Here is a 12,429-nt window from a genome sequence, read left to right on the forward strand (position 1 = left end):
CACCCGGGCTTGCCTCTTGGAGGTGGGGGTCCCCTTAGGTAAGATTTTACTTTCCCAGAGTTCTCTCATCCCCTTTTTATACTAATTTAGGTGTTTTTAGAAAGTGTTCTGTAGGGGAATTGGTCTTTATGGTTTGGCAAACTTCTAATTTGAGGATTTCAACAGAGGATTGAATGATACTTACAATCGGAGAAGGATGTATGATACAACAATTTTGTAACAACAAGAACTTTAGTGAACTACTGGGAACTTGAAAGACTACTGCAGGTATGCAACAACAACGTTATAACAACACTAGAGTTAACATAAACTGCGTACAGTAACACTTTGCTTTCAAATTGGAACTGTCTAAGTCTTTTCAGCTGTCTTTTTCTTTTCGCTTAAACTTAAGTTGGAGGTCTGTAGCTCCTTTTGTAATGGTCCATTCAGGTGCCTTTGGCTGAAATACTGTGGAGTCCGATTCACTAGGGGGAGGTGGAATTGGTCCTTTAACTTGTGATATGTGAGTCCAACTTTTTTCTTTTGTTCTTACAGAAGTGTGTGTAGTTAGGAGGACTAGGAAGGGGCCTTCATACCTAGGAGATAGAGATGTGTGACTTAAGGATTTAACAAGAACCCAGTCCCCAGGGTTGATCTGATGAGCATTTGAATCTAAGGGAGAGGTTTGGGGCAGGTATCCTTTTTTTCTTTAGTTGCTCTATTGTTCTTCCAATGATTCTTAAATACTCTTGGGTGGCAGCTTCTCCTTCTAGATAGTTTGCAGAGCTAAAAGGGGTAATTAAAAAGGGAAGCCCAAACATCATTTCATAGGGTGAAACTCCTATGTCTGCACGCGGTCTGGTCCTAATGCGTAATAGGGCAAGAGGTAGGCATTTGAGCCAATTCATTTGGGTCTCTTCAATTAATTTTGTTAATACATTTTTCAAGGTTTTGTTCATTCTTTCTACTCGGCCGGAACTTTGGGGATGCCATGGAGTATGCAACCTCCATTTCATTCCCAGTGCTTCAATGACTCGATGTAATATATGTGACGTAAAATGTGGGCCTCTATCAGAATCGATGTGATTAATTAATCCATATCTAGGAATAATTTGTTCAAGGATTATTTTTATGACCACTTCTGAGGTTTCTTTAATAGTGGGGAAGGCCTCCACCCAATGGGTAAGATGGTCCACAATAACTAATAAATGTTTATATTTTTGAACTGGGGGCATTTCGGTGAAGTCAATTTGAACACTTTGAAATGGTCTTAATGCTAATTCCCTTCCCCCATATTCAATTTTTCGCATAACTTTTTGATTAGCTTTTTGGCAGATTAAACACCCTTTAGTTATTGATTTAGCCAGATTATATATCCCAATACAAAAATTTTCTCTGAGGAAGTGGTCACATAATCCTTGAACACCCCAGTGGGTCAGTTCATGGATTTCTGCCAATACCTTTCTGGCTAGACTTTTGTTTAAAAATTTGCGCCCATCTTTCATTACCCACTCTCCTTGATTTCCTTGATGTATTTCTAACTTTTTTATTATCTTTAACTCTTCTTCACTAAAAATGGGCTTTGTAATTTCTGATTTCTCTGGTATCTCATTTAATTTAAAGACTTCTATAGGCCCTTCGGAACTTAATGAGACTTCTTTGGCTATTTTGTCAGCATACCGATTTCCTCTTTCTTCTAAGGTATTTCCCTTTTGGTGCCCTCTTATGTGCACAACTGCAATTTCTGTTGGTTTGAGCAAGGATTCTAATACGGATTTTATTAAGGTTTTATGTACCAAATCTTTCCCCTTTGAGTTTAAATACCCGCGTTCTGCCCAGATTTTTCCAAATGTGTGGACTATTCCAATGCATATTTTGAATCAGTGTAAATGGTTCCTGGTTTTCCTTCTAATGAGTCTAGACCTCTTTTTAACGCATAGATCTCACAACATTGTGCAGACCAATTGGATGGTAGCTTCCCCTTTTCTATCACTTCTAGCTCTTTTCCTTCTGCTCTTTTTACTACTGCATACCCAGATACCCTTTTTCCATCTACTACTCTAGATGAACCATCGGTAAACAATACTTCTCCATATGGCAACGGTGTACTTTGTAGATCTTCCCTTACTTTGGTTTGGAAATTTATAACCTCCAGGCAATTGTGCTCTAGCTCTGGCAAGGGTTCCCCTGAGAGAAATTGAGCCGGATTAATACTTTTAGAGGTGGCCAATTCTAAATTACTTGCATTCATTAATATAATTTCATATTTTAGTATTCTGGCTTCTGTTAGCCATTGCTGGGCCCCTTGGCTGAGGATAGTCTTAATATCATGTGGAGTATATACTTTAAGTTTTCCCTGAAATATCAGTTTTTGTGCGTCCTCTATCAAAATTACTGCAGCCGCAATTGCTTGGAGACATAGTGGCCATCCTTTTGCTACTGGATCTAATAATTTAGAGAGGTAAGCTATTGGCTTTCGACAACCCCCCCATTCCTGAGTTAGTACACCGTAAGCTACTCCCCCTTCAGTGTTCGTGAATAGTTCAAACTCCTTTGTGAGATCTGGTAAACTTAGGACTGGGGCCGAAGATAATTTCTCTTTTAATTCTTCTAATTGTTTTTCGTCTTGTGCAGTCCAATTTATGGGTTCAGGGTTTACTAATTTTTCATAAAGAAATTTTACACTTTGAGTATATTTGTCTAACCATAATTTACAGTATCCAAACAAGCCTAAAAGTTTTCGAATGTCATGTTTAGTTTTTGGGGTCGAAATGGCTAGTATGCCCGAAATTCTTTCGGGGCTTAATTTTGTATCCATTTCCAATTATATGACCAAGGTATGTCACTTCTGGTTCAACGAACTGCAATTTGTTCCGGGATACTTTTAGACCCTTTTCTCCCAGAAAGTTAAGGAGTTTTATACTAGTTGTTCTAACTAGCTGTTGTTCTTTTCCAGATATTAACAAATCATCTACATATTGGAGGATTCGTGTCTCATTTTCAGGGGTGAACTGGTCTAATAGTTCTTCTAGAGCCTGTCCGAAAAGATTGGGGGACTCAGTAAATCCTTGAGGTAGACGGGTCCACCTTAATTGTTGTTTTCTCTTCCCTCCTGGGTACTCCCACTCGAATGCAAACCAGTCACGGCATTCTTCTGCTAGCGGACACGCCCAAAAGGCATCTTTCAAATCTATGGTAGTGAACCATGCATGTTCCCTGGGAATTTTACTCAACAGAGTGTAAGGGTTAGACACCACAGGATGTCTAGCGATGATTTTTTTTATTAATTTCTCTCAAATCCTGGACTAATCTATATTTTCCCTCTGCCTTTTTGACTGCTAAAATTGGGGTGTTATGGGGGGACATGCATGGTTCTAACACACCTTCCGCCAGAAGGTGGTCTATAATTGGGGCTAGTCCTTCTCTACCCTTTTCTGATACTGGGTACTGTTTTACCTTGACTGGGGTAGTTCCTTCTTGCATTTGCACTTTTATTGGCGTGATGTCTAAAAAGCCAGTTTTCCCTTCTTCTGCCCATACTTGGGGATTGATTTCACTTATATCTTTTTCGGTCAATTTCATAATACGCACAACCATCCTCCCATTTTCTGGAATAACTGCTATTCCTAACTTAACTTGTAAATCTCTCCCTAACAAATTCTTTTCTAAATGTGGTAAATAAATCATCTCTGCCACACACTGTTTAAAGTTTCCTTTTAACTCTACTCCTTCAATTATTGGTGCTTTGAAGGGTGTCCCTTCAGCTCCTATTACTTTGCACGTTCGATTACTAATATGGACTCCTACTGGAAGATCTTTCAAACTGGACCGATCAGCTCCCGTGTCAACTAAGAACTCAAAACTTAAATTCTGGGGACCAACATTGAGGTTTATCAAGGGCTCATCTAGATGTTTCATTGGGTCCCCTAAAGGGAAGAGCCCCTGACACCCCTAATCTTCCCCTCTCAGAATCTTTTCTAAATTTTCCTGTTCTTTTTCAATTGCTTCATCGATGGCAATCTTTTTACAGTACCTTTTGAGATGACCCACTTCACCACAGTAATAACATCTGCCCTGAAATTTTCCGACCTTCTGCCAAGGGTTGGCATTAGAACCTCCTGCGCCTGGCGCAATCTTAGGTTCTCCTTCTCTAGATCCACATGGCTTCTCTAGCTTATTTCCAGTTGCATTTATACATTCTCTAGCTATCGCTACCATCACTCGGGCGTTCGATTTCGCTTTCTCCTCTTCCCTTCTCAGATACACCCTTAGAGCCTCTTTAAGTAGTTCATTTATCCCTTTTTCCTGCCAGTCTTCCATCTTTTCTAATTTCCTTCGGATGTCAGGCCAAGATTTGGTGACAAAATGTACTCTTAATACTGCTTGGCCATCCGGACTATTAGGATCTATACTAGAGTACAGCTGAAGGTTCTTCCTTAACCGATTTAACCATGCGGATGGGGTTTCATCTTTTTCTTGTACTGCTCCAAAGGCCAATTTGGTGTTACTTTGGCGAGGAACAGACTCTCTTATTCCCCTCACTATTAAAGCTCGATAGTCAATCATATTCCGCCTCCCCTCTTCTTGGTTTGGGTTCCATCCCGGGTCTGTGAGAGGTAGTTTATAGTCACCCGGTGGTCCTTGCCGGTTTTCCCTCTCCCATATGCGTAGGCCGGCTTCTCTAATCATCCTAACTTCCTCTGGGTTGAATAGTATATTTATAACTGAATTCATTTCTCTCCAAGTATAAATGCTAGGTCCTAAGAACTGATCTACCTGTTCTGCAATGCCTACGGGATCTTCCACTAAATTCCCAATTTCTTTTTTAAATCCTCTCACTTCTGAGGCCGTCAACGGTGCGTCTACAAACCCAAGTCTGCCCTCTATTCCTCCCATAGGGACTTCCCTGAGTGGAAACATCCTTTCTGCTTTTGCTGCCCTTGACCTCGTATTATAATATGGTCCCTCTGCTTGTGCCGGTACAGGGTTCTGTTGATTACTGGAGGAAGAGCTACTGTTGGATGGAGATAGACTCAGTTCCCAATTGGAAGGAGGTGAAGGGACACCTATTGGTGGAGGGGCCTGAACCAAGGCAGGAGGAATTGGGGTTTGTGGAGATACTAGGGGTGAAGGCAGGTTGGGAAGTGGGCACATAGGTAAAAAAAGCTGGTTTGGAATAGGGGTACTAAGGGAAGGTGGTGACAGGGGAGTTATGCTAGATGCTTGAGGAGGAGGAGGAGGAGAATTGACAAGTGGAACAGAAGAAGGAAAGTAAGTGGGGGTGTTGGTGGGTGGAGAGGAGGTAGGAGGAGAATTGACAGATGGAGCAGAAGGAAGGTTATTGGAAGCATTGCAGGGTAGAGAAACAGCAGGGGGTTCGAAGGAAGTAATGGACGGAAGAGGAGGAAGAGGAGGTTGAAGGGGAGTGACGGTCGGAGGAGGAGGAAGTGGGTAATCGGGGTTATTGACAGGCGGGGGAAGAGGGGGAAGATAATCAAGGGGGTCCCATTTACTTTTATTTTTCTCTTCCTCGTTCCTTTGTCCCTTTTTCTCTACTACTTTACATATCTTTATTGGTTCTTCTTTTGCTCTACTCCCTCTCCAACAAGCTGCGTATTCAAGTTGTTCCACATTTGATCCTCCCCAAGTCTTTAAATATTGATTCAGCATTGTACACATCCATGGATCTTGGGTACCGAACCATGGCCATGCTCCTGGTAAATCTAACTTTGGCCATACTTCAACACAATAATGGATCATTTTTATTTTATCTAACTTTTTAGTAGCTTCACAAGTATCCCACTTATTTAACATTATCTCCAAAGGGCTATCAGGAGGGATGTTCTTTACATTTTTGTTCTCTTTCGCTCTACTCTTTTGACTCATACAAGACCCCATAGTGATTTTTCAAACGGGCCTAACAGAAACTTACTGTGCCTCTACTCGAAAGGAAACAACTGACAGGCAACTAAAGACACACTCAAGAAAAAATTTGGCCCTTTCTAACTTAACGTATAATTTCTTTCTTTAAAAAAAAATATACGGTGCCCCTACTTCAAAGCAAATTTAATGACGGGCAACTAAAACAGGGCAAAGGAAAGAGCTGGTCACTACTGGGGTTTACCTATATCCCCCTCCCTATGCTCCTTCCTGGCCCACAGTTAAACTGAGATAGAGCCGGTCTCTAACGGGGCCCCGGTCGCCCCCTCCCTCTACTCTTCTCAGTTCCACCGGTGGGAGTCAGGTAAGGTCCCAGCGGGGCCCGGATACCCCTTCCTAAACCCTCGTCCCTGGGGGGCTCGGTCCCAGCGGGGCGCCGGCTGCCCCTTCCTGCACCCCCCCTTCTTTGAAAATAAACACAGTGGTGGGTCCTAGTGAGGTTCTCTCCTCTTTCCCAACCGACAGAAACCTGGGTCCTAGCGAAGGTTCTCCTTCTTCCCCAAGCAAGAGAAAGCTGGGTCCTAGCGAAGGTTCTCCTTCTTCCCCAAGCAAGAGAAAGCTGGGTCCTAGCGAAGGTTCCCCTCCTTCCCCAACCGACAGAAAGCTGGGTCCTAGCGAAGGTTCTCCTTCTTCCCCAAGCTTGGGCCTAGGCCCCAAGGAGGCGCCTCTTTCACGCTGTAGGCCTTGGTAGGCCTCACTCGCTTCCCCCTTTTCCCGGCCGGCCCCCTTGCGGGAGTCCGGAACCGCGGTACTCAGGGGTCCACACTCGCTTCGGGGGTCTGAGCTGCCAGCCCCCGTCTCATCCACACCACACTCGCTCTCCTCCCGTGCCCGCCACCAGTCTACTTACCGGTGCTCCAGGCGTTGTCCTGGTTCCGCGCAGCTCCGGGTCCGGGGTGGCCAGCTGTCCCAGAGGGCCTCTTCGGGGTGGCGCCTCCCCCTCCGACGTCCTCTTCTGGGCGTGGCCTATCCCGGACGAGCCCCCAAGTTGTAGTGAATGTAGCAGGGCCAAGGCCTTCATTAAACAGCTCTTTATTAATGGGGGGTCACAGGGAGTAGGCCCTATGCCTGCTGCTGCTGCCGCCAGGCAACGCCGGGAGGAGGTCCTGCCGATCCCGACGAACGTAGGGATGGGAGTCTCAGCCTCACGGACACGTCCGAGATCTCCATAGTGGCTCATTGGTCTGGGGGTGTCATTCTTCTTAACTGCCCTTTAGGTTGCGGTGATTAAACAGTTACAAAGGACATATTGCAGGTGACTTGGCTTGTTAGTTGAGATGATCTGTGAACTTGGGTTCGGTGTTGGTTGACTATTTTTGTGAATCTTTTCTTCAACAACAACTTCCGGTAATGGTGGTACTGGGAAACTTCTGGAGATTTACATATAGGGTGTGGCTAACTTGATAGGCAGGCAACAGCAGGCCGGAAATGAGGTAAGGGAAAGGGCGGAAATGGTAAGGCCGGGCATGAGGTAAGGGGAAGGGCGGAAGGAGGAAGTAACTGGGATAGGGGAAATACAATAAACCAGGGTTTGAATTACATAGGGACTACACATTTAACTGGGGAAAAGAACATAACAACTTGATCAAAGAACCAACAAACGAATGAGTGGATAGAACGATAAGGTAAGCAACAATCTTTTTAACTCTTCTAGCAATGTTGTTTTCTGGTTTTCAGCTAAGACTTTTTACCACACTTGGTAATGCCACTCCAGCTACAGGAGCTAAAGGTTTCTGTACAGGAAAACTTCATAGAAAATATATCCCTGTTCTGAAAAGATGATTATCCGTTGCTAAACTTCATAGATTTCTTGACTACAATCACTTCAGCTTTCTGAATTTGCCTGTCATTCTGGAAGACTTGCTTATTACACTGTGGTACTTATTGTTGTTTTATAATGAGGTATTCCAGCACTGGAAACCAGACAGATTTTTTTTTCAAGCTGCCAGCTAAGCAAGTTTACAACCTAATACACAATAAATTGAATAAAAACTACAATAATTTAAAAAGCTGGGACTCCAGCAGAACTATTGATTTCTTTCATAAGGAAAAATACACCTGGAAATAGAGCCATAACTTAATATACAAGTTAAATTAACTAATTTAGGTAAAATAAATAGGCTTTGAAAAGGAAGTTATTAAATTACATATATGTATACATTAGAGAAGGGAGCAGAATACAATTCTTTGGATGCTTCTCTGAATACTGTTCCAGAAATGTCCTAATATAGAGCTTTAGACTCCAAAGTATAATCTTGTCAAATAATTATATCCACATATGAATTGTTGGAGATTCCAACTTGGTTTTTGGAGGTATCAGTAGCTCCTAACAAAACAAATACATGATAATCAGAGCTTTATTAGAACAGAGTTGAATCTACAAGCACAGAACATTTTAAAGTTCATGTTCAGCTTTGTTATAAAGCAAGGAAACCCTAAAGTGTGCACAGTCTTGTATTCTTGTCCCTAAGTTTTTATACCTCTCTTGTCCCCTCAGCTTGCCTTTAACACTCCTTCCTCAAACTCATTAATAAACTCATGATTTGTAGACACAAACTTAGTATTGTAATAAACTTATACTCATTTCAGTGGCTGTGAATAAGCAGATTTTTTTTTCCAGAGTAGCACAAAGGACATACTTGAGACCCTTGTAGTCCCAACGTGTGTGGTTTCCTCACACTGGGAGGCCTCTCTCTAACCTGAGTCCTCTGATTGCTGCAGCAAAACAATTTATGGCAGACAGAAGACACTGACACTTCCAGGGACATGGCTTTCTCCAGTGCCAGCTATTAGTGGGAGTCAGAACAAAAATTCTGTTAACCACAACTCCATTGGAACATTCTTTTCCTTTTCACTGTGTGAATAAGCTCTACATTCACTTCTGAATTGTCAGTTGTTTCTAAGTATGAGAAGTTGTCTTTTATGATTTTTTTTACATGGTTTAGGATTGGATAATTCTCCTTCATTCACAAACTCCAGACCAAACTGCCTTTGGAATATGGCCCACTGGGCAGCTTTTGCCCGGCCATGGTACTTGTAGATAAGAAAGCAAAGGCAATGGGGTTTGCAGCCAAAACCCACTAAAGTGTGGGAAAGCCAAAACATCCTGTGGAAATAAAGGACTCCAGCTGCTACTAGAAATCAATAGAGCTCCTGCCAAATGATTATGTATTAGTAAGTGCAGTCTGTTTGCCTGGATGAGAGTCTTGCTCAACTGAAAAAGCAGAAAGATCAGCAAGGCTGCTGCCATAGACACGTATGAAACAACTTTGAGAGACAGAGACTAAAAGGGCTTTAGGAATTATTTTTTTTAAGAATGAGGAAAACTACCCAAAAGCTGTTGTTCTATAACATTTTGAAATATACTACATAAAAATCAACTGCAATAAATAATAGTTTAAAATTGTTTTGGTATATGAATAATTAGAAACAGAGAAATGTGAAAATATGAATGCACATTTTCATAAGAATATGAAATTACAGATAAAAAGATACACTGAACTACAATGCAAAGGTAGGTGAAGCTGTACTTTAATTAGCTCTTTTTACATTTCTAGAGCTTTTTCTTTCTGAAGAGAAGCTGGGATATTCTTTAAGAAAACTTTCACAGCCAAGAGTGCGATAACTACATTTCCTGAGTACTTCTGGTGTTGGATTAGATATGCTGGCTGACAGATCTGAATGGAGGCAAAGAATGGGATCTGCGTGGTCTGTTCCTGAAGGATGTGTTGACTGGAGCAGGAGAATGAACTGGAGTACCAACTGGTGCTCTAAGCCTTTCCCAGGCGGAACTGGACATGGTAAAAGGACTTAATGACCTAAGACGGGAGGAATCATCCAGCCATGAGATGGTTTCGATTCCGGTTGGGCTAACCTGGACATACATGCTCGTTGTTGGTCGTTGTACACAGTAAGTTCTGCCATTCCTGTTACTGGGGGCGGAGATTCTAATCACGTTAGGTTGGTGATACACCCAAAGAGAGTCCTGTAAGTCAGAGTCGCTTCTTGTGTAGTACATCCGATCAGCGGTTCGGTTGGCTAGAGGTCGCAGTGGCCCGAAATGTCGGCTGTAACTTCGGTCAAAGCCACTTTTTGACCCGCTGGTAAAATCTTCATCGTTGGGCTCTCTCCCACCTGGGGTAAAAACTTCATCACTAAGCTCTCTTGGAGGGGTAAAAACTTCATCACTAAGCTCTCTTGGAGGGGTGAAAACTTCATCACTAATTGGTCTCGCGGGGGTAAAAACTTCATCACTAAGCTCTCTCCAGCTTGCTGGAACTGAAAAACAAGAAAATACAAGAGAGTATCTACATTTGCTGTTAAATACCTCTCACAGTGGTATTTATGTGAAGTACTTGTAACTGTTTGCTTCTTGTCCTAGGTGCTTATTTGAAGCAAACAGCAACTGATTATAGACATTAATCTTTCTTTGATGAAGGACAATAACACAAGCATTCTGCCCTAGGAAGTGTTGGAAAACAACAGCACTTTATTTGAAGTGCTACAAATATTTACGCACATCTTTTACTTCTCATCATTATAGCTGCTAGGGTGTATTTTTTTAATCCAGTGAACAAACTAATTTAACAGTCGCCCTGACAAAAATTTTCATGCCTGTGTTAGCTTTCACCACCTCCCTTCTTCTCCGAAAAATGTCTCAGAACATTTCTGTTAGCAGAAATTTTATTAGTGCATTACCTTTGCAAATAGTTATTGTTGTTGCTTGCCTAGAGCAACTGTGCAGCATTAAGGGAGATGCTGGCTCTGAACCCACATCTAAGTGACTAAAACTGCCTGAAAAGCAGACTTACCATCAGGACGAAGAGGAGTGCTGACTCCTTGGGGTATGAAGTAACTTGGAAGAGATTCTGCCGGATAAAGTAAATGAAATTCAGAGAATGTAAATGTTAGAACAAAGGAAATGCAAAGAACTGAAATAGTTATGGTTGGAAGGGAAGGCTATGTCGGTTCCAGACACAGTGTAGGTTCTGTAGGGTGCCATACCAGAGGCTATGTCGGTTCCAGACACAGTGTAGGTTCTGTAGGGTGCCATACCAGAGGCTATGTCGGTTCCAGACACAGTGTAGGTTCTGTAGGGTGCCATACCAGAGGCTGTGTCAGTTCCAGACACAGTGTAGGTTCTGTAGGGTGCCATACCAGAGGCTGTGTCGGTTCCAGACACAGTGTAGGTTCTGCAGGGTGCCATACCAGAGGCTGTGTCAGTTCCAGACACAGTGTAGGTTCCGTGTCTAGGCTGTCCCCAGTGTACTGGAATAAAAGAACAAATGAAAACCAAATCAAGACAGAATGTACATTTACTGTTAAATACCTCTCACAAAGGCACATATGTGAAAAACTTATAACTCTTTGCTTCTCGTCTTAAGTGCTTGTTTGAAACACATGGTGCCTGTTTATAGGTATTAATCTTTCTCAGATAAAGGACATTAGCACAAGTATCCTGCCTTAGAAGTGTTGGAAAACAAAAGCACTTTATTTGAAGCGCTACAAATATTTACGCACATCTTTTACTCCTCATCATTGTAACTGCTAACAAAGTAATTTAACTGTCACCCTGACAAAACTTTTCATCCCTGTGTTAGCTTTCACCACCTCCTTTCTCCTCCTAAACAAGTAAGTCTCAGAACGTTTCTGATAGTACTTACTTTATTACTCTATTATCTTTGCACTTAACTCCTGTTGTTATTTGCCTACGGAAGCTGTGCAGCATGAAGGGAGATGCTGCCTAGGAACCCATATCCAAGTGACTCTAACTGCTTGAAAAGGACACTTACCATGAGGAGCAGGACTACAAGGTGTACTCATTCCTTGAGGTACAAATGGATTCCAAAAGGATGCTGTTCAGAGAAAGTAAATTTGAAAAACAACAAAATGCACAGAATTGATATTATTATGGTTGGAAGGAACAGCTGTGTTGGTTCCAGCCGCAGTATAGGTTCTGTAGGGTGACACACCACAGGCTGTGTTGGTTCCAGGTGTAGGGCAGGTTCCACAGAGTGTCTCACCTGAGGCTGTGTTGGTGCCAGGAGTAGAACAGGTTACATAGAGTGTCTCACCAGAGGATACGTCAGATCTTGGGTAAGGGCAGTTTCTGTGTCTAGGCTGTCCCCCGTGTCCTGGAATAAAAAAAAGAATAAAATCCAAATCAAGACAGAATCTACATTTGCTGTTAAATACCTCTCACAAAGGCACATATGTGAAGAACTTCTGTTTCCTTCTCATCTTCAGTGCTTATTTGAAACACATAGTGCCTAATTATAGATATAAATCTTTCTTGGACAAAGGACATTAGCACAAGTATCCTGCCTTAGAAGTGTTGGAAAACAACAGAAGTTTATTTTGAGACATGAATATTTGCACACATCTTTTACTCCTCATCACTGCTAGGGTGTGTTTTGGTAATGCAGTAAACAAACTAATCTTACAGTCACCCTGGTAAAAATTTCAATTCCTGTGTTAGCTTTCACCACCCCCTTTCTTTTCTGAAACAAT

General features: G+C 42.3%; 2 protein-coding genes across 4 annotated transcripts in view; both read right to left on the reverse strand.

Moving 5' to 3' along the window:
- LOC306814886 (uncharacterized protein) overlaps nt 1-12,429 on the reverse strand; it is a 262,807-nt gene that overhangs the window by 151,627 nt on the left and 98,751 nt on the right. The gene's annotated exons all lie outside the window — the stretch shown is intronic.
- LOC306814878 (coiled-coil domain-containing protein 171-like) overlaps nt 11,584-12,429 on the reverse strand; it is a 167,125-nt gene continuing 166,279 nt past the window's right edge. For 2 of the 3 annotated variants that reach the window (XM_079331372.1, XM_079331371.1), the window contains one exon: nt 11,584-12,053. In XM_079331372.1, coding sequence (XP_079187498.1) covers nt 11,779-12,053 — 275 coding nt within the window. In that variant the 3' untranslated portion in view covers nt 11,584-11,778. The remainder of the gene's footprint in view (nt 12,054-12,429) is intronic. The other variant, XM_079331370.1, reaches the window with a different exon arrangement.

Source organism: Erithacus rubecula, assembly GCF_903797595.1.
Source record: "Erithacus rubecula genome assembly, contig: SUPER_Z_unloc_3, whole genome shotgun sequence".
Lineage (NCBI taxonomy): Eukaryota > Metazoa > Chordata > Aves > Passeriformes > Muscicapidae > Erithacus > Erithacus rubecula.